We start from the raw sequence: 23334 nt of genomic DNA on the forward strand, positions 1-23334 counted from the left end.
TCCCCCTTCTCCTCCTCCTCCTTTTCCCACTCCTTCTCACCTCCCATTCTTCCTCCTTTATATTCCCTTCTCTATCTCCCTCCCCTCCCCGCCCATGGAGATGCTGGAGGCAGAGTGGGACATCTAATAGACGGTCCCTTACTAAGACCTCTTCAACTACTTCTTCCTGAGGATGTCATCCGTGCAGGTTTTATCGCCGAGGTCCAGTCTCTTCACCAGCCTCTAGTATCTGGTTTTGCTAAGGTACGGCAGGAAGAAGCCAGAAAACTTGGATTTAAATTTGCTGCTTAATACATGGATAAGTTTGGGAACGTTATTTAAGCTCCCAAGGCCACAGTGCTTTATCTGTTCCTCGGTTTCCCCCCCAGAGCTAAGTGATCCTCTCCATAAATGTTACCAACTCCCCCTACATGTTCTCTGGAGGGTCTGTCTGCTTTCTGGCAGCAGGAAGGGACTTCGGGTGGGAGCCAAAGGGGCGGGGTCCCCAGCAGTCTCGGCCCGCCCCGAGGCCAGGCTCGGGGGGCGGGGGGCGGCGGGCTCCCAGCCTCTCACTGGATGGAAATTCCTGGCGTCCGCAGGGAGGGCGCGCGTGTGAAAGGCGCATTGATGCGGCCGGAGGCAGCCCGGGCCAGACACACTGACCAATTCAGCCGCCTCGCGCCCCGCGCTCTTCCTAGAGGGCCAGAGCTCCGCGGAGCCCTCGGCGAGACCATGCGCTCCTCCGACCCGGCTGCTGCCCCCGCCTCTGCCCGGCTGCCCCTCTGTCTCCTGCAGCTGCTGCTGCTGCTGCTGTGGCCCGCGCCTTTGGGCGGCATGGAGAACCCCAAAGGAAAGCAGAAATCGCAGCTCCGCCCCAGGGAAGTGGTGGACCTGGTGAGCCGGTCTCATCCCGTCCCGTCCAGTCCAACCCGTCCCGTCCATCCCACCCGGTCCCGTCCCTTGGGAGGGCTGTGGGGCCAGGGAGTCGGCGAGTAGAGGCGAGTTGGAACCGCAGGAGGTTAGGGAATAGATGGAGGTGATGGAGCCCGGCCCCAGCTGCTTGGGGCAAATGGGGTGGGCTTGGCCAAAGCGGAGTGGGAGCTCGGGCCACTGAGGCTGGGTGTGTCCGGCCGGCCGGCCGCCCCCCGCCTCATCTGTGTCTGAGTTTTGCTGCTTGCCTATCTCCCTTTGCCTGCCTCCTCAGCTTGGTGGGGGAGGGTCTTCTAATGTCCGTCTACGTGGAAGGAAGGACGCGTGCTGGGGGGTTCTGGAGCGGGGACTTGATCCGAGGAGGGAGAAAGCTTAAGAGTGGTGAAGGCGGGCTGTGCACGTCTGGCAATGTTGAGTCTGACAAGCTTCTCTAAAGCAGGCTTAGTTCTATCCCCGAACGATCCAGGGTGGGCGAACTTTGGTGGGGCTCCCTCTGGGGAACTACTGATCTGTCTGGGACTTTTGTTAGTCACTTGTAGAATCTCAAGAGAAGTTCCAAGGACTTGTGTTCAAATCCCAGCTTAATACCCGTGCATCTCTGGACAAGTCCCTTAAAGCTGGGTCTCAATTTCCTCATTTGTAAAACGAAAGGGCTAGACTTAGGTGATCTCTAAGGATAAAAACCCTAATGAATCTATGAAATTATGTGTCAAGGGATCCTCAGATCCTCTTTTTTTTTTTTAATTTTTAATTTTTCTTTTAAGTTTTTTTTTTGCAAGGCAAATGGGGTTAAGTGGCTTGCCCAAGGCCACACGACTAGGTAATCATTAAGTGTTTGAGGTCGGATTTGAACTCAGGTACTCCTGACTCCAGGGCCGGTGCGCTATCCACTGCCCCACCTAGCCACCCCCAGATTCTCTCATCTTAAACATATCCTCTTGCCCCTGGTGGTTATGTCAGGAAAATGTGGTATGGTAGAGCAGTTTTCTTCTTTGCTCCTGGTTTCCATTAAGGTCTTGTTTACTTTTAGAAGGAAAATGGTTTAAGGAAGCAGACTCTTTTTTTCTGCTCTCTTGAAGGCTGCTCCTTTCAACTGGAGTTATTATTTTGTCCTTAAAATTTCTTTTTCTTCGTTTTGTACTTATCTGTGTGTCCAGTTGTACTCTCATCAAGGAGAATGTAAGCACCTTGAAGGCAGAGATGGTGTCATTTCCTCAGCTTTATGTGGTCAGTGCCCAGCACCATTATCCCCTCTTTCGCCATTGTCCCCATTAAGTAAACAGAAAGGATAGGAATATAATGCAGTAGCACCGATGTGGCTGGAAAGGCTGCATATTTAACTGTGGTTCAAATCAGAATAAAATTTGCCTGTTAATATTTAGAAACTTGATTTCCTCCTCCTCCCTAGCACTGAACTCTTCCTGACCATTGCTGTGGTCACCAAAAAAGCAGTAAATTGTAGCTCCTACTCTCCACATAGACGACCCAAGGAGACTCCCCTCTCCTAGTCTTCAAATTACCAAGGAAGTTAGACAACGTGGTTTTTGTAGATTGTTATTCTTTTCCTCTAACAGAGAGGTTCATTTCAGCCAAGTATGGACACGTTGCATGGTGAAGGACTGGGACAAATCAAGAATTTCAGTGCAACAGAATCTCCCTGCCCTTCCCATTCTCCATTCTGTTTTCTCCTCTCAAATTTCCAAGCCTTTCTTCTTGGTATCTAATGTCTGCTTCCTATCTTGATGAAAGTACAGGTCAGGGGAAAAGAAAAAGCAAAGGTCAGGCAAAAAGAAAAAAACCCAGAAAAATAGAGCAGAGTCCATGATGTGGCAATCCTACTACCCCACAAAGATTTTGAGTATGTGGACTAGCTAAGTGCAAAGAATCTTCACCAGGTTGGTCACAGGTTGGGGGAGGGGTTGAGTGATGGGAAAGGGGGTGAATTTTGGAAGTAGCACCCAAACTAGACCACCTCTCTCAGTGAATGGGTTGTAGTTGCTGTGGTTTCAGGGAACCTACACCATGGAAATCACAAAATCTTCCAGTACTGAGGGCACAATGGATATTTCCAAAGATGAATAGGTTTATTTGTTAATAATCTTCCTGTGCTTATTCCCTATAGCAAGGGATAGTGGAAACAGTATTGGATTTGAAGTCAGGAAGACCTGAATTCAAATCCTGCCCCCCCCCACACAATGTTTTTGACCCTAGACATATCACTTCATCTCTCTCAGCCAGTTTACTCATCTGTAAAGTGGGGATGATAATAATAGTATCTATTTCACAGCTAAGTTGCCCAGTGGAGAGAGTTCCTGGTCTGGAGTTAGGGAGACCTGAGTTCAAAGCCTAGAAAATAACAAAAAAAGTAAAAGAAAAAGAAAATAATAAAAATAAAGAAAAACAAAAAAGAAAAGAAAATTAAAGAAATGAAGAAACAAATATAGCCTCAGACTAGCTGTATGACCCTGTGCAGTTACTTATCCCTGTCTACCTCAGTTTTTTCATCAATAAAGAACCCCAAATGGGGTCATTCAGAGTTGGACATGAGTGAAAGAACTGAACAGAATCAAATAACAACATGTAAAGCAAGGCCTAAAGCGCTATAAAAATTTCAGCTATTATTATTCTACTTTGGATACCTACAGACTGGAGATTGGCGACGTTAGGTACTGTATAAGCCTTTTTTCTCATCTTTAAGATGAGTGAGATTAATAATGTTTATTTCACAAAGCTGTAGAGAGAACCAAATAAAGAACTATACATAAAAACATTTTGTGGATCTTACAGAACTGCATATATAGCATATAAAATATATTTTATATAATACAATTTTAAATAATTATATTTATATATATATATATATATATATAATTTGTGTATATGTATATTAAGCATAGCATAGTATTATAGTTTAAGAGCTAACTTTGAAGAACTGGCTTCCTGGTTTTAGCTTCAGGAAATTCTCTGTTTCTGACACATATTATTCTGAGTAAGCTACTTAAACTCATTTCTCTAGGTGTCAGTCTCAAATAGAAACAGGAGCCATTTAACCTTACAATAATAGTAATGTTTGTCCTTCATTCTCAAAAAAGACCATGACATCAAGGAGGTGATGCTTTGACAAGCACTTGAATTGGATTTGAGTGAAGGAAAGGTGTGCAAGTCAACAGCCTCACTTTCTCCTTCAGAGCCATCTAGGGTCCAGTTGTCACATATGAGTCAGGACTACTGAAAATGGTCCTGAATGCTAGGCAAGCAGGGTTAAGTGACTTGCCCAAAGTCACACAGCTAGGAAGTGATGTGTCTGAGGCTGGATTCGAACTGCTGGTCTTCTGACTCCAAGGCCAGTGCTCTATTCACTGTGCCACCTAGTTGCCCATCCTACCTGAGAATCCCTGTAACCCATACTTACTTTGTTGTATTGCATTTTTTTATTTATTTTGTTAAATATTTCCCAGAGATAGTTTAATCTGGTTCAGGCTACACTTGGCAATGCTATAACCACATAAGTGTTTGACACCTCCTACTCTCTAAGACTATAAATTGCAGAAAAAGTGTCCACCTTCATTAGTAAAGAGAGTCTCTTTACCCTATACCAAGGAAATCATAAATCTAGTCCCTATCCATGAATTTGAATTATTCCACCCCTAGAAGTTGTCAGCCCTAGAAGTTAACTAATTTGTCTGGTGTTTGCATATCATTTACATGATATGGATTTAAAATCACTTTTCTTTGTTGGTTTTTCTTTCAAGTAGATGTGATAGGCAGTGCAGCATAGTGGAACAAATGTTTTCCTTGAATTAAGAGAGGTTCAAATCTTGACTTCGATTATGGCAAATCACTTAAAGCTTTGTGACATAGATCCTAATACCTGTAATACTTCCCTCATAGGACTGTGATGAGACTCAAATGAGAAGATGTATGATAAGTGGTAAATTGCAAAATGTTAAGCTTCTTATTAATGCCAGTTATTATTAAAACTTCTGGAATCACTCCTTTTCTAAGCATGGGTATGGGTTGAAATAGATATCCTGGGGCAGGTAGGTGGCACAGTGGATAGAACACCAGCCCTAGAGTCAGGAGTACCTGAGTTCAAATCCAGCCTCAGACACTTAATAATTACCTAGCTGTGTGGCCTTGGGCAAGCCATTTAACACTGTTTACCTTGCAAAAAAAAAAAAGAGAAAGAAATAATTATCCTCTGAGGTTCTTTCTAATTTTAACATCTAGCTATTTTTTAAACCCTCTGCTATGCATGGTCTCTTTGCTGTTGTCACACAAGTTGGATCTGCCTAGCATGGAAAAGCCATTCTAGAAATTCCATCATATATTCTCTTTGGAAAAAAAGAAATAAAAATCTATACATTAAATTTAGTTCAATTAATACTTATTTTCTTTCCATCTTTGAAGCAAAAAAGAAAAGTATATCCTTGTAAGAAATATGCATAGTCAAGCAAATCAATTTTTGGTTTACTATAACTAGTAATGTATGTCTCATTCTCCATCTTGGATCTATCACCTCTCTGAAGTAATAATTTAAATGCTTCACCTTCAATCCTCTGGAATCATTGTTGATCATTGTCTTGATAAGAATTCTCAAGTCTTTCAAAGTTGTTTTTCTTTATAATCTTGAATTCAAGATGGAAGAAAGCATAAAAAAACTAGTGAGATTTTGACCAAGTAAGATCTGAGTGGACTACCACTGAAAACTAAAAAACTCCTGATGATGAAGTGATCCAGAGAACAAAGCAAAAGTTGATTTCTACAGCTGGTGTTATGACTAATGGGATCAGGTGCCCAGGAATAATTAATATGACACTCACTATTCCAAATGAGATTAATAACATGTTAAAGGTCAAAAACTTGGAAGCACAGTGTATGTGGCAAATCTGAATTATAAAGTTGGTTGGAATAAACTGAATGAAGTATTCTGCATGGCTGATGCATTTATTCTTCTTGAAGATGAAAATGGGAAAAGTCAGGGAATCACTGTTACTTTTGAACAGCTAATGAAATTTAATATGCAATAATCAACTTCTGTTTTACAGATCAACACATATGAAAATGGATGAGAGGGGTTTGCCAGAAAGAGGTCTTTTGTTCTGGAGTACCTCTAGTAACTTTTTTCATAGCATTATTCATGGGTAGCATTAGCATGAGACTAGAACCAGATGAAATTCCTATTGATGCCAATCATTTAAAGAAAGACATAAGAATGGAAAAATATGACCTGTAGGAAAGAAAAATGGAAGAAAAAAATGAAAGACTTGAGATTTGAAACAGACATTTGGGAGGTTCCTTTAGTTGTAGTGGCATAGAAAACCTGGGTCATTTTATATCTGGCATTAATGAACATGGGCCAAATGAGTAAAATGGAATTGTGGAATGACAGGAGGATTTTAGAGAAACTTTGCTTGAAATGAGATGAAAATGGCTTGTAATTTTTGAGAAATTCTTGGGAGGGGAATGGGTGGTAGCTGTGGCAGTGATCCTGGAATCAAATGTATGAACCCTGAAAATGGATATATATGTGTGTGTGTGTGTGTGTGTGTGTGTGTGTGTGTGTGTATACACATGTATGTATAGTGCTGGGATTAAAAGTTCATGGAATGGACAGACTAGGGTTTCATATGGAGAGAATGGGCCTTGTCATTAATTGAATGGTATCCACTCTAGAGGGAATGGGATTAAGTATTGAGCATAAAGATCCTCTTGAAATAGGCTGCCTGCCCATAAACATTGAGGGGATAGTTAACCTTTAGGATAGGTATAAGGGTTAAGGAAATGGGAACTACCATGAATGTTATTATTGAGATAATGGCTACTCTTGTAAACTGAGTTGGTTCATCTATAGATTGAATGGGATCAAGTATGGATCACATGGATCTGAGTATACTGGCTATTCACAGCCGTCACGGGAACTTGCATAGTGTATAGTTATGGATTATATATTTACCAGTTTGAGCCTTATGAGTGCTAATACAATGGATGGCACAGGATTGGACCCCATAAAAGTCAATAACAGAGAGAGTAAACTATGGGTCTAGGTCTAGCCTCAAGAATATGGCTGATGAGAAATAGTTTTGGCAAAGCTATGAAAATTGATTGAAAAAACTTCGGAGAAAATTTCTTAGGGTCTTTTAGAGATGCTAGTGGCCATATACTTATGATTATTGGAGTCTGTCAGATACTATTATATTATTCTTATGGCATTTACCAAAAACCCCATATTCAGTTAATGTTGTCATATATTTTATGCAGTCATCAAGTTAGAGAACTGGTAGAACCAAAGGGCTGTGGTGTGGTCAAATGTGAGTCCTGAGGGGAGTCAAATAAAGCCTGCTAGATGTTGAATAAGATAAAGATTAGAGGTGGAGAGATCACTGAGCAGATTGATAAAAATGCTTAAGGAGCTATCTTTTTTTAAACATCAGTTCCAGACTTCCAAATATATAGGTTTTTTGTTTATTAGCTGTATTAATTTGTCTTCTGGATATGTAATGATGCTTCATTTTATTTCTGAGGAGGTATATTTCAATTACTTTTTAATGACTGGGACTTAATTTGATTATTTTCATTGAAGATGAGATGTGCACAATTGTTTTTATAGTTGTGGTATCTTGTTGATATTACTATTTCAGTGATAAACAAATTCAAAAACTTTACCAAGGGAAAAATAAAAGCTCTTCTACATCTGAGATTAGTTGCAACCCAGGAAACAGGATTTATTTTAACTGAATCTATCCTTTAAAATTTCGAAATATTCCTTTAGCATTTTCAGCAGCGTCTGCCCCCTGGTGGCGTCTTTGTTTTGGAACCCAGGGAAAAGGACTAATTTTGTTTCACAGAGAAGCTAGTCAGTGTTAAAACTAAGATGTGGGAAAGGGTAGCATTGACCTGGATGTAGCTGAGAGTAGATAACTAGCAGAGGGTAAGGGGAATTAGGTCACATAGGGACAGAAGTTTTTACTTATTCCATAGAGACAGTGAGAGACTGTAAGAAAGATGGCATGGTCACATGGCATTCCTGTTGGATTTGGGGGGGGTCAGTAATCAAGAGCAGATTTAGAGGAAGAGAGGCTCCACTGTAAAGCTTTGTAAGAGGAAGTTATCCCTAATTCCTACAGGACATTCTGGGTGGAAATAAAAAAGAAATTGGTTAGTGCTATAATGAAATGGCAGCTAGATGATACAGAGGATAGAACATTAGGTCTGGAGTCAGAAAGGCCTTATTTCAAATCTGATCTAAAATATTTATTAACTATGTGGCCCTAGACAAGCCACTTAATCCTGTTTACCTCAGTTTCCTCATCTGTAAAATGAGCTAGAGAAGGAAATGATAAATCACTCCTATATCTTTGCCAAGAGAACCCCAAAAAAGGGGTCATGAAGAATTAGATATGATTGAAATAACCTAATAGTTCAGAAATACTGATTTTAAAGGGAGGATGGTTAGAGGTAAGATGCTCAAAGAAGCAGACCAGATGCAGCAAAAAGTAATTATTCAGAACTCTCGTTGGAAGCATTACCATTAGTAATTAATAAACATTGGGGCAGCTAGGTGGCGCAGTGGATAGAGCACTGGCCCTGAAATCAGGAGAGCCTGAGTTCAAATCTGTCCTCAGACACTTAATAATTACCTAGCTATGTGACCTTGGACAAATCACTTAATCCCAATGCCTTCCAAAAAAAGGGAAAAAAGTAATTAATAAACATTTATTAAATATCTACAATATATACTGTGCTAAATATGTCCATATATAAAGAAGTACACACATATACTTGTAGCTACAAATGATAACACATAAGATATAAAAATATATAATTATATTCTATATATGGCTATAAAATTTAACAAAAAAAAGGATAAATTGTATATAATTAATAGAGGAAACATATTAGAATTAAGAGGAACTGGGAAAGGATTCCTGTAGAAGCTGGGATTTTAACTAACACTTGAAAATGGCCAAGTAAACCAGGGGACTGAAATAAAGAGAATATTTTATGCATGAATGACAGCCAGTGAAAATACCCAAAGTTGGGAGATTAAGTCTTTTGCAAGAAATAGCAAGGAGGCTAATGTCACTGGATCACACTATATGAGAGAAGAAGGAAACAAGGCCTAAGAAAAACTGAGAAGATTAGGGAGAACATACAATAAAGGATTTTATATTTGATCCTAGAGGTGATAGAGAACTTTTGGGATTTGTTGGGTAGGGCAATGACATTGGTCAGACCTGTGCTTTAGAAGAACCACTTTGAGAGCTGAGTGAAGGATGGAATTGAGTAAGGAGGGACTTATGGCAGACAGATAATCAGCAAGCTATTGTCCAGGAAGGAACACTGGCACTAGAGTGGTGCCAGATGAGAGAAAGGATCACATGCAAGATGCTACAAAGGCAAAACTGATAAACTTTGTCAACAGATTGCATAAGGGGGATAAGAGAAAGTGAAGACTTAAGGATGACATCTAAATTATAAGTCTGGTGACTGAGAAGATGGTGGTCTCATCACCAGTAATAGAGAAATTTGGAAGGGGGAAAAAGTTTGGGGAGAAAGATAAAGAATTTAGTTTTAGACATGGAACCTTTAAGATATCTGTGAATTATTCGGTTCAAGATGTGCAATGTATGTTTGAGATGGAAGGTAATTCAAAAAGATAAGACTGGAATTTGAGAATCATCAGCATACAGGTGATAATCGAATCCAGGAGAACTGATGGGATCACCAAATGAAACAGTAAAAAGAGAGAAGAGAAGAAAACCCAGGACAGAGGCCTCGGGGATATCCACGGTTGGAAAATATGATCTGAATGAAGAATCGGCAAAAGATGCTGAGGAGTGAGCAGATAAATAGGAGATCCAGGAGAGAATGGTGTTTCAAAAACCTAGAGAGAGGAGATTATCAAGGAGAAAAGGATGATTGGCAGAGTCAAGGCTGGAGAAAGGTCAAAAAATAGGAATGAGAAAAGGTTATTAGACTGGGCATTTAAGGGATGATTGGTAACTTTGGAGAGATCAGTTTTATTTGAATGATGAAGTCAGAAAAATAACCAAATTGTAGTGAGTTCAGAAAAGAGTGAGAGAAAGGGAAGTGATGGCATTATCATAGATGACCTTCTCACAGAGTTTAGTTATAAAAAGAAGGAAAAAGGTGGGATGATGGCTAGTATGATCAAATGAGTTTTTTGGAGATGGTAGAGATGGACATATTTATAGGCTATAGGGAAATAGCCAATAGATAAGCATTAAAGATAAGTAAGAAACTGGGAGTGAAAGAGGAGACAATTTGCTGGAGAAGAAGGGATATAGAATGGGATCATTTGTGCATGTAGAGGAGTTTTCCTTAATCAAGAGAAAGATCACCTCTTCATTTATGTTAGGGTAAGGGAGGGAAGACAAAAAGAAGGCAAGGGGCTGATGTGAGATGGAAGGAGGAGAGAAGAGGAAGCTCTTGTGGAATGACCTTATGTTTTTTTCTGTAAAATAGGAGGCAAGGCTCTCAGATGTGAGAAAGGGAGCCTCTCTTGGTTTGAGGGGGAATTAAAAAGGGTTTGGAAGAACTGTTATTGTGAGTGGGATAATGAACAATTAGGAAGATTTAAAAGAATTGCCTTTCAGCAGTGAGAGCTCAGTTGAGATTTTGTAACATAAATTTTTAGTGAACCCAATAAGTATGGTTTCATGATTTTCTCCAGCTTTGTTTAGCTGCACATGTATAGGACTAAAAGTGGAAGTGATCCAAGTCTGAGATTTGGTAGGGCTAAATCAATGATAAAATAAGAGTCAAGAGACTCAAAAGCAGGGAAGCTAGGAGGCACAGTGGATAGAGCACCAGCCCTGGTGTCAGGTGTACCTGAGTTCAAATCCAACCTCAGACACTTAATAATTGACTAGCTGTGTGATCTTGGGCAAATCATTTAACCCTATTGCCTTAAATAAATGGAAAAAAAAATTTAAAGAGTCTCAAGAGAAAAAGACAATACAGAGTTGAATTGGTTCACCAAAGGGTGAGAAGGAAAGTATAGGTAATGCTGACCTAATGACCTAGGAAAGAACTAAAAGGTTGAGGGATTGTGAGACTGAAGAATAGAGATTGGTTTTGCAAAGGAAAGGTAAGCTATAGTGATGATGATAATAATACAAAAGAAAATACCAAAATAAGTCACGATATCTCAATTTCTGCCCCATTTGAAATTCAAACCCTAATAGTCATATATTTGCTAATGAACATGAATGATATTTTTAGAATAGAAATTAAATTCAAATAGATCTTAATCTTTTAAAATATTTTGCCAGTAGCTAAATTTTTCCCTAAGTCCTCATGCATTTATTTTTCATGTATTGACTCACTTTCATATTTTTTGAGCAATAAATAAACATACACACACATACATACATCTGTACATCCTTCCATCCATTTGTCTAGGTGGAGTTTTTTTTTTTTTGAGAAAATAGTGTTGTCCCAATTCATGAGGAAATTCAGTTCTAGAGGATGAAAGTTCTTTCAGCATCAAACACAAATCTAATCTAATATCAAGCTCCCTCCCCAACCATTTATTAAGCAACTATTATTTTCAAGATAAATGATAAATGCTGGGGATACAGACAAGATAAACAGTTCCTGACTTTCATAGGCTTATATTCTACTGAAAGCGTATTGAACCTTTTACATGCATAAACAAATCACAAGCTCTTTGAGAAAGCAGAGAGGGAGGGAGAGGATTCTGGTAGAGAGTGACACATAAGTTGATCATTAGAGGAAGTCTAGGAGTCTACGAAGTAGATTTGAGGGAGGTCCAGGAAAAAGTCTGGCAAAGGCAGGAAAGTGAAAGATGAGATTCCAAATACAAGGAATAACCAGTAGATGTTAGACTGGAATATAAAGTACATAAAAAAGTATTATGAACAAATCTGGGAAGGCATGCAATGGTAACATTGTGAAAAACTTTCAATGCCAAGCTGAGAGGAGATTGCATTTTCTCTTAAAAAAAAAATAGGAGGGGTGGCTAAGTGACTTAGTGGATAAAGCACCAGCGCTGGAGTCAAGAGTACCTGGGTTCAAATCTGGTCTCAAACACTTAATAATTACCTAGCTGTGTGGCCTTGGGCAAGCCACTTAACCCTGTTTGCCTTGCAAAAACCTAAAAAATAAATTAAATTAAATAAATTAAATTAAATTAAGTAGGTTAAAAAAAAAGTAGGGAGACATTTAAGGTTCTTTAGCTGAAGAGTGATAATGACCAAACTTGTGCCTTAGAAAACTCATTTTGGTAAATATGTGGATGATTGGAGAGGGGAAAGACTGGAAACTGGCGGTCCAATTAAGAGGTTGTCAGAATGGAAAGGAGAGTGTGTGTGATGATGTGTTTGATCTTTTGGAAGTAGAAGTGCTGAGACTTGATATCCAATTGGATCTATGGGATGAGGGAGAGAGAAATCAAGGATTTTAGATGTGGCAAGCCTGGGTGACTGAGAGGCTGGTAGTTGTTTACAGGGGTCATTATAACATATAAGGAAACATGTATTTTCTCTTTTATCATAGGGATATATATATATATATATATATAGTATAAAATAGTGTTGAATTCTTCACTGTATTACATAAAATTATATTTTTAAGATCATCTGGATCATGGTTGGCCAACATAAAATAAATACTACTTTTGTTAAAGTCCTTTATCATGTTATTCCAAGAAAATTTTGTCATTGTTTTCTTATGTAGAGCCACATGGACAGAAATGTCATTTGAAAGATTCTCAAATGCTATTTTCCTAATCAGGAAGTATCTTTGTATTATAATTAAACTATGTTGTGCTGTTTCCCTCTCCTCCCCCCCCCCCCTTGTTCTCTTTCTCTTTCACTAGTATAATGGAATGTGCATACAAGGGCCTGCTGGGGTGCCTGGCAGAGATGGAAATCCTGGAGCCAATGGTATCCCAGGTACTCCTGGAATCCCAGGTCGAGATGGATTCAAAGGTGAAAAGGGTGAATGTTTGCGAGAAACTTTTGAAGAGACCTGGTCACCCAACTACAAACAGTGTTCATGGAGTGCACTTAACTATGGTATAGACCTTGGGAAAATTGCAGTAAGTAAATTCAGAATTTTTCTAAGCTGAGATATCAAGTTTTCAAGGTTTGAGTTTTAATTTTCTGGTTAGATTTTTCTACATCTGGCCTAAAATCACCTCAAGACTTATAATTCAAAAGCAGACACCCTGACAACTTTAATTTAAAACAAATTTAGCTCCAGTTTCTAAATATTAAAAAATAGGACATAATTCAGAGTCAATTTCATAAAAGAAGTCATCAAACCAACACATCACCCTAATGTTTTACCTATAGTATCTTAAAATGATTCTAAAAATGTTGAGGTAAAAAGTAATGAAAGTGAGTGTAGAAGTTTTATTAAGTGAAGAACTCTTAAGGGTAATTCTTAGCAGGGGACTTGGTTTGAAATGAATTGTCCTAAAAACTTGGTCAAATTTAAGGAAGGCAAGATTAATAGTGTGAACTATTAAGATCACATTACTTTATCATATTTGGATAATGCATTTTGATAAAAGATTTAGTCAAACTTCTTGGTTAAATCTGTTTTGGAATTAGATCTGTGAATGTGAGGATAAAATAGCGCTGAAGCACTCTATAGGATTTTACAACACTGGGCCTACAATTCTGTGGTACAATTTTGATTGATACTTCTCAGGGAGACATTTTTAATCCCCCCATCCCCCCCAAAATTTTAGGGCAGGATCCATTAGATAGCTACCTTATATGAATAAAATGTTAACATAACTCTTATACTTTTATCAAGTAAGGGGTTGGTGTCTAATTTCCAGGAAAGTGTTCTATTAAAATAAATTCCCAGCTATTTAACTATCCAACATGAATAAATGGGTTGATTTTTTTTGCCATTCATTCAAAGATGCTGGGTTTCTTGATTTCATTTACATTTATTTATCTTATCTACTAAGACATAAGTTAGGCTCTGAGGATACGAAGATGAAGAATTTTCCTCAAAAAGTTTAAAGCTAGGGTCAACTAGGTGGCACAGTGCACTGGCCCTGGAGTCAGGAGGACCTGAGTTCAAATCCAGATTCAGACACAGTAATTACCTTAGCTGTGTGACCTTGGGCAAGTCACTTAACCCCATTGCCTTTAATATATAAAATTTTTTTAAAAAATTAAAAAAAAAGTTTATAGCTGGTCAAGGAATGGAATCAGGAGTGCAAGTTAGCATAAATTGAAAAGACATTCTGTAAATCAAGATTAGAGATGTGGGTTATAGCTGTTGTTTAGGGCCTGAATGCCCTAAGAAATTTGCATTTCCTTAGGTAGACTATAAGAAGTCCCTGAAAGTTTTTGAGCAAGAAGTGACCTGATGGACATTAGGAAGGTTCTTTGGTAGCTTTGTCAAGGATGGATTATCGAGGAGAGAGAAGAATGGGGCTGGGAGGCCAATTAGAAGGCTAGTATAATAGCCTAAGTGAGAGGTGGTCTGAGTCTAAACTAAGATATTTTCAGTGGTAGTGGAAAGGAAGAAAGAGGATCCATAGCTTTGAGCAATATACAGATCTTGGATATGAAGGATGAAGGAAAGGAAGAGTCAAATATGACTCTTTAGTCAGGTACAGAGGCAAGTTTGGAGAAGAGATACTGATTTGTTTTGGATTTTTTAAATTTGAAATATCCACAGAACATAGAGGGACCAAACAGATGGTTAGAAATGTGAGACTGGACTACTGGGAGATGTGCAAGATAAAAAAAATGGATATAGTAATGTTGGACAGAGGTGATACTTAAAGTTAATTTGAAAGAGATTACCAAAGAATGGATTAGAGAGTTAGAAGAGCTGAAGAAAGAGTCTTGGGGGATGTCCAAGACTCTTAAGGGTTGGGAACAGAAAAAAAAATTCAAATGTTATCAAGATGAGTAATCAGAAAATTTTGAAATAGAACCAAGAAAGTAGTGACTCAGAAACCAAGGAAGGACAGAAATTCAGGAAAATGTGGAGATGGAGATTGATAGTATCAAATGCTAAATAGAAATCAAAGGATGAAGACTGAGGAAGCCTTTAAGTCACTTAATAATAGCTAACATTTAGGGAGCCCTAGCACTAGTCAGTGTGCTAAATATTTTTTTTGATTATTACCTATTTTGATTTTTAAAACAGCCTTGGGAACTAGAAATTATTATTATCTCCATCTTACAGATGAAGGAACTGAGGTAGACAGGAGTTAATTGACTGGCCCAGGGTCACACAGTTAGTATGTATATAAGGTCTGATCTGAATTCAGGTCTTCCTGACTCCAAGTTCAACAGTTGATCCACTATGCTACCTACCTGCCCTAAAAACCATTGTATTAGCTTTTTTTTTAGTATTAATTATTTGGAGAATATTTTTCTTTGCAATAGTTTACAGTAGTTAATATTCTTTTGAATGTATGTGAATACAAGTTAATAGGACCATATTATTCTCATAAAGGAGAGATTTTGATAAAAATCAAATTTTACTTTACTAAATTAATCAAATAGTCTTTAATTTTAAAGGGTAGAGCAGCTAGGTGGTACAGTGGATAGAGTATTGGCCCTGGAGTCAGGAGGACCTGAATTCAAATCTGGCCTCAGGTACTTCATAATTGCCTAGCATTGTGACCTTGGGCAAGTCACTTAATCCCATTGCCATAAATAAAATTATTAAAAAAAAATTTAAAGGGTGAAAAATAGGCCAAGGTAGAGAGTAAAATGAAAAGACAACCTTTTAATGAATAGAGCAGTCAGTCCAATATTAGAAGAGATCTCTGATCACAGTCAGTGCATGTGATTGCTTTGCCACTTAATATGTGGAACAATTTTATAATGGAAATAATCAGTCAACAAATTTTTCTATTATTAAAATGTGTTTCATAGTATTACATGAAATATTTTGCTCATTAATGAACTTTATTTTGCAACTTTGTTACTATTCTGATGTTAAAGATATACTTGTATTTGTTGCCTGTTTGTGGAAATGGTATGAGTAGGATTTAAATACAATGCTTCTTCAATTTTTAATATTAGCAATAATACTGACTAAGTAGTTTTATGGAGTGTTTTATGTGCTTTAGTGCCTTGACAGATTTTGTGAGAACATAAAATAATTGAGTCTTAATGTTCAGATTTGTAACAACAGGATTATTTGCTTCTTAAAAACAGTAATCTTCCTTCCAATATCGTACTTGAGACCAAAAATGTGAATGGATTAAAATTCACCCTTTGCTGTGTCTGGGGTTCCCCCGTCCCATTTTGGAGATGAGGAGAAAGCTTCATAAGAACATAAAATGCAGTATTTATTTTGTACACAGAGAGACACACAAACATATTCAAAGATTGAATAAAGTGGAGCTAACAGAACTACTTTACCTCAAGAGACAATATGATACAAAGGGAAAGTACACTAACATTGGATTCAGTGACATCTGGGTTCAAAACCTGTCTTTGTTATATATCTATATAGATCTACCTATCTATTGCTCTCTCTCCACATTATGTAATAATATATTTAATGAAATAATGATATATTTAATAAATATATTTAATAATAAATAATGATATATTTAATGAAATAATAATATAGAGTACTGGATCTATATCTAGATAAAACAAAACATGTATATGATATAGATACACACATGTATGCCTACATACATAAATCTACACACACATTGTACAATACCAGTATTGTATATATGTATGGACCCATTTAGGCATGTGTATGTGCATGCATGTATGTGTGTGCACACATGCATATATGTATATCTGTACTAGATATCTACACATGTATAACTATCTATATGCATTAATATATCTCTATATATATGGCAAAATTTGGACTCATTTTCCTAACCTTTAAAATGCAGGTATTGAATTAAATCACATCTCAAGTCTTTCCTAGTTCTAAAACTATGATCCTATAACTAAGATTAACCTTTTCTCTTATTCATAATCAAGTTAAGGTGAAAGATATTTTGGCTTAACTCCTTCCAAATGCTGATTACTCAGTTTTGTTCTATTGATGCTGAAGGCTTGTACAATTAGTACATGACTCAAATTTACTTTCCTATCATATATTATCCCTCTTAAAGGGAATCAAATATATAATTTGGCTAGTTAGACTTTTCAAATATGGGTTCAGGAGTTGAAGATAATGCAAATTTATATTCTACAGGAAATAGGACAGAAAATGTGGTCTAAAGTCCATGTCTGTGTTTTCAAATTAGGAATGCACATTCACAAAGATGCGTTCCAACAGTGCTCTCAGGGTACTTTTTAGTGGATCCCTTCGACTGAAATGCAAAAGTGCCTGCTGTCAGCGATGGTACTTTACATTTAATGGGGCTGAATGCTCTGGACCACTTCCCATTGAGGCCATAATTTATTTGGATCAAGGAAGCCCAGAGATGAATTCAACTATTAATATTCATCGAACTTCTTCAGGTATGAGAACCATGACATATATGAAAGAATATCCTGTGGGATCTTCCTTGGGTTGTTTTGTTCTATGGATATAGAACTTTTAAAGTTTTGCTTTCATTATAGATGAAGGAATTGTTATACTCTGTTATAGCATAGGCCTCTAGGCAATTTACAAATTCAATTTACAAACTTCGTAAAATTTATTAAACATCTTTTTTGTGCTTAGTATGTACAAGGAAGACACTTTTTTAAGGAAGACACTTCTAAGAGTTGGAACTACAAAGATGGAAAACCAGTCTCTGCCTTCAAAGGGTTTACATTTGACTTACATATGTCTACTTTATGTATTTATTTACAAAAATATCTATGTGACTATTGTGGACTGACATTTTAACCTAATGTAAATGATCATTTTTAGCATTCTGCAAATTATAATACAAATAGAGTTGGTCAATGGATTACCAGGTGTTACTAATTATACAGTAGAAGTTCCTGCCTGTCCTTTTTGCTCTTGGAAGGGGAGAAACAGTATAGCCAGTATGAAGGCAAAACCCTCACAATCTATCCTATTCCTGAATTATTCTCTTGAATCAAGTTTAGGATCCACCTAGTTTGAAAGCAATGATCATTTTCTTAGGGCAGAGATTTTTATCAGCTTTAGGTTTTCTGTGCATGAATATGGGAAATTGACTTATATGTGACGTGTTATGACTGAAAGATTCCTTGCATTCTAAGAACTTTCTAACTCAGAAACTACGCTACCCTGTTCCTTTGATTGAATGAGAAAATGCACAGAAAGCTCTTGATAACTCCCAAATCTAAGATTAGATGTAATTATTGGTGTTTACAGACGTGGTATAAATCTATTAAATAGAATGACTTCTCCACTATGTTATTATATACAGTTTCTTTGGGGTATAATAGTCAGTTATAGTCAGAAAGGTGCAGTTTGAAGTTTTACATTTGATTTGACTTCTCCCTTGGACTTTGGTTCTAAAAGCATTAAGAAAAATCTAAATAGCAAATGTGAAAAAGCAACTTTAAAATCTCAGTTTTTCTTATTTAGAATGAGTGCCTCTGTATTTGTGTGTGTGTGTGTGTGTATGTGTGTGTGTGTGTGTGTGTGTGTGTGTGTGGTGGGTGCTGAGCCTCTTTAAAGTGAAAGGGGACTGTGTATTATAAATATTAACATATCCCCAGAGAAAGCCTAGCCTCTTGTGGTACTCAAAATAGCAGTAGCACCACCACTGCAGAGGGGGGTAGAGTTACAAGGAACTCTCCAAAAGGACTAGTTTTTCATCACAGTGAGTCCTTCCACCTACAATTCAGACTTCACCCCTTCCCCATATCAGGGGAGGCTGCTTTATGAGATTCTATAGCCAACCCTTTGTCTTGAGCTACTCTGCTTATAACTAGACTGGTCCTTCACCACAGGCATGCAGGCCATTTAGGGGCTGGTTTTAGAGGCACTTCCAATATGGTAGGCCCTACCAGAACTTATGCTCTATAAGCTTGCCTTTAAGAACTCAAGATCACCTTCATGGCTCCATGACTCATTGTAGCAGGAATTAAGTGGAAGCTTAAGTGCTCTGTAGGATAAAATCCTTTGCCAACTAGTTGTAGGACCTTGTATAAATTGCCTAACTGCCCAAAAGCTCTTTCCTCATCTAGAAAACAAAGAGATAGGACTAAATTATGTCTAATGTCTCTTCTAGCTCTAAAATGCTATTATCATATGACAGAGAATCATAATGAGACAGCAAAGTGCTGTGGTGATGATTAGCATTGCTGGACTTGAAGTCAAGAAGACTTGAGTTTGAATTTTGCCTTAGACACTCAGAAACTGTGTGACCCTGGACAAGTCACTTAACTTCTCAGCCTCAGTTTTTCCACATCTGTTCCATGGTCAATAATAGCCCCTACTTCACAGGGTTGTTTTATGAATCAAATGAGATAATATTGTGAAGAACTTTCAAATAGTATATAAATGTTAGCTATTATTATTATTATTATTATTATTATTATTATTACATAGTGAGTCAAATGACAGTTCAAGTTTATATGTCTGAAATTTAGTCCTGGAATGCTCCCATAAGTAGGAGTTTGTTGAAGCTTCTGGACTAATTTCCCAGTGATTCAAAGACAGTAGAGAAATCTGAATATTCTTAGATACATCATTAGGACTCTAGATCGTTCCATAGTAACCCTAATAACATTTTGAGAATCTTGAAATGGACCTGGTAATCCTCACTGATCTGTTTCATTAGTTTATATATCCGGGGTTAAACTACAGCTGGACAACGAGCTACATCCAGAATCAAGTAGGAGAAGATCAGACTGAATCACATTTGGGAAATTGTGTTGTTTTTTCTTGTCACAAATTTCTCACTATTGTAAAAGTCTGTCTTTTAATAGCAATTTTCCTAGGACCACAGATTTAGAATTAGAAATGAAGATTAAGTGTGCCCAAAATCACACAGGGAGTAAGTGGCAGAGCTGGGATTACAAGCCCAAGTACTTTGATTCCAAACTGAGAGCCCTTTTGATTGTACCATACCTTGGAATGCTACATTGCCAAGAAAATTATAAATGAAGGTCATCCAAAAATATATGGTGGCTATAATCTGGTTGGATTGCCAACAATGACTAGTACCCAAGATGTAGCATTAAAATACATCACCAAAGATGGCATATCATCATCAGAAAATGTGGTGGGTCATGTCCTGAAAAATAAAAAGAGATAAAAGATGGACATCCTGAGAATTGGATTAGCATCCATGGAAAGTTAAAATCAGAAAATCAAAAAAAGGACCTTCAAGCATCCTGGTTGGTTTTATTATGAAGATTTATGGAAATTCAGTAAAATGAAAAGGCATAGATAGCAATTCCTGATGGAGCTGCACTGGCGATTTCAAGGATGTATTAAAGCACTGCTTAAAAAGGAGGTGGGGGTAGAAATGATGATGCAAATCTATAGTCCTTGATGTAACAGAGGTTGGGGCTGGTGGATTGCTGGAGTTCTGACTTCAGTAAGACAAAACTGATTGAGTGTTTGAACTAGATCTAGCACCAGTGATAAACCTCTGGTACTGGAAAGAGCCAAGCTGCCTAAGGAGAAGTGAAATGGTCCTTGTCAGAAATGAACAGGTCAGAATTTTCAGGCTGATCAGCAGTGGGATAACTGCTCTTGAACTTCCAGCCCATGTTAGATAGTGGGAAGGGGGAGACAGGGAAATTTCTTTAAAAAATTAGTAGAAACAGATAAATCAGAATGTCAATTTTACATGGTTGCTTTATATTTTAAAATTCTGTGACTTCCACAGATTCCCTGCAAGCAATTTTTTGTAAACTACATTTAACATTGACTTTAAAATTTGCATTACAGAGAAAATTATAAGTGGAGCATTAATAAAAATCCGCCTTGACCCCTGAAAGTTGTTCCACCAAAATAAGAAGAACATCTCAAATCAAATTCTTCCACTTTGAAAAATGTAATAGATTTCTTTTGGTTGGTTGGGGTATTGATTTTTTTTGGGGGGGTGCTTTTCTGTTTCTCCTAGAACTTAAAAATCCCGCTATAAAAGGGTTGTTTTAAATAGACAGACTACTTCCACAGAAGTGATAAGTTCAAAATTTTCTAAAAAATAATTTTTAAAATTTAAACTAAGGATATGGTCCAATATTTGTGGTAACCCATACTGACTACATGAATTTGTAATTTATCTATCCTGCTAATTCCTATATTAAGCAGATTTGGTTTTGGTATAATTGTAATTGGCTAAAAGAGCAACAATAGAAAAGTTGATTGTTGTGAAACCTCAGGGAGATTCTAACTATGGTCCTTGCTTCCAGTGGAAGGTCTGTGTGAAGGAATCAGTGCTGGGTTAGTGGATGTTGCTGTCTGGGTTGGTACCTGTGCAGATTACCCTAAAGGAGATGCTTCAACTGGATGGAATTCAGTGTCCCGAATCATCATTGAAGAACTCCCAAAGTAAATCCTGAAAGTTCTCATTCCCTACCTCCTTTTAAATACATTTTAAACAGTTTATTTTAAGAAACATTTTGTACTTTGAAAAAATAAGTTAAACTTTTTTTTATAGCTGTAATCTAGTAGTGTATATTTAGCCTTTTTTAAAATGTCATGTTACAAATGTTTAAGACAGTTTGAGGAATCTGCTTTTGTTACAAATGCTTCCCTTCCAAACCCTCATCCCCAGGTTCTACTACCCACAATTTGTCAAACTTTCTCCTCTCTCCTCCCCTACCTCTGTTTTGTTAACATAGCATCTAAACATGTTTATGAGAGCCATTATAAAAGTTGAAGTTGTTTAAAATTGTTTTATGCCTGTTAAATAAAGCTTATAACAAAACAAATTTAAAGCCTAAAGTCTCTAAATGAGGAGCTACTGAAGATTTCAAAAAAGATCTGACATAATCAGAGCTGTCTAAATTCTTGCCTTCCTGCCTCCTTCCTTCCTGTCTCCGTCCTACCTTGCTGGACTATTGAATGTTTTTTAAAATGGAAAAGAGGAGGTGATTAGTTCCTCTTGTTCAGATTATTTTCCTCAGATTATTTGCCTTTCTAAATCAATAATTTTGTAGCATATCTATGTTCACACTGGAAATAGAAAAAAAAAGACTATACATAAAACTCCATAGGAGATATTTTTCTTTTTTTAATTTAATATGTAATTTCCCCAATCACATGCAAAAATAATCTTCAACATTTTTCTCTATCAATTTTGAGTGCCAAATTCCCTCCCTTCTTCTTTCCCCATCCCCTCACCAAGAAGGCAAGCAACCTGAAAAGGCCATACATGTGCATCATACAAAATACATCTCCTCTCCTGCAAATGAGACTTTTTTTTTGGGGGGGGGGTTCCTTTAGAAGTAATCAAAGTCTCCTCCTGGTAATCTGAAGATGAATGAAGACACTGCAAATCTGCAAGTCAGATCAGTTCACAATGGAGAAGGATGTTGGGCAGGGTAGTCAACTTTTTTTTATTTATAGGAAAGGTCCGATCTCTGATGTGTTATTGATGTTTCATCACTTGAGTCTTGTGATTTGTTGAGGGATAACCAGTTCCACAATGAATACACATCACTTTTAGCCAAGAAAACCTATTTGTCCAAATTGGTAGCAAAATACAAATCAAAGTATCCATGGGAGAATATATATACTAAGTGATACAGTGTAAGATATTCCTAGATCTCACCCAAGGAGAAATTTCCTAAAGTCTCTAGTGTAGCAAGCTAGAGATAAAGATAAAATCGAGACTGCTGGGTCCTTTCACATCTTCCTAGAATTTTTTCTTTCAACAGCCTGAAGTAGAATTGACCTCTTCCATCTTTCTCTTGATGGGAGAAGCTTGAAGCACTGATCACAAAAGTGACCCAGAACAGAAAATCCTGCCTCTTACTGAGGGCAGGGTATTTGTTTCCTCCAGTGAGGAGAGATTTCCATACCAATGGGTTGTGGGATTAAGATTATACTATGAAACATTTATCTGTAAATTTCCCAGAACTCCGGTAGTCTTTTCTCATGGAAGTAGCAGGTAGTTCATAAACAATCTCATGGCAAACAAAGGACAAAGGTGCTATTGTTTGTTTATGATCTGAATTTAGGATTTTACTTAACTTCAGACAAAGTTCAAAGTCTAAGCCTGTTGTAAATAGAGTAAAGAGATAAAGATTCACATATGGCTCTTTCTTATTTCATATACTGAACTGACTTGCATCTATAAAGTGAATCAGCCAAAAAACTATTAAAATGTATGAATTTTATAAATAATGTATGAAATGTCAACCAGCAATGGCAATTCATTTATATTCACAAAGAAGTTATAGTAAAAATCCTAAATGGCAAATATCCTTTATATACATTATGAGAAAGGTGACAGCAGCCATAAACATTATGAAATAAATTAGAACAGTTAGAGTATTAGCCCTGCTACATACACTTTAGGAAGAA

General features: G+C 37.4%; 1 protein-coding gene across 1 annotated transcript; it reads left to right on the forward strand.

The window, feature by feature from the left end:
• The first annotated feature begins 542 nt into the window (after nucleotides 1–542).
• Nucleotides 543–21737, forward strand: CTHRC1 (collagen triple helix repeat containing 1). Its single transcript, XM_074200908.1, has 4 exons — nucleotides 543–873; nucleotides 12776–12997; nucleotides 17168–17384; nucleotides 21216–21737. Exons 1-4 carry the CDS (start codon nucleotides 556–558, stop codon nucleotides 21356–21358), a joined length of 900 nt encoding a protein of 299 aa, XP_074057009.1. The 5' UTR covers nucleotides 543–555; the 3' UTR covers nucleotides 21359–21737.
• Nucleotides 21738–23334: the final 1597 nt, after the last annotated feature.

The sequence above is a fragment of the Macrotis lagotis genome, chromosome X (genome assembly GCF_037893015.1).
Source record: "Macrotis lagotis isolate mMagLag1 chromosome X, bilby.v1.9.chrom.fasta, whole genome shotgun sequence".
Lineage (NCBI taxonomy): Eukaryota > Metazoa > Chordata > Mammalia > Peramelemorphia > Peramelidae > Macrotis > Macrotis lagotis.

What these genes read in the sequence shown, in the direction of transcription:
- CTHRC1 (XM_074200908.1), top strand. Translation starts at nt 556, where the DNA reads ATGGAAATTCCTGGCGTCCGCAGGGAGGGCGCGCGTGTGAAAGGCGCA. An exon ending in CCAGGGAAGTGGTGGACCTG is followed by an intron (nt 874 to 12,775) that starts GTGAGCCGGTCT and finishes CTCTTTCACTAG; the next exon opens with TATAATGGAATGTGCATACA. An exon ending in TATTCATCGAACTTCTTCAG is followed by an intron (nt 17,385 to 21,215) that starts GTATGAGAACCA and finishes CCTTGCTTCCAG; the next exon opens with TGGAAGGTCTGTGTGAAGGA.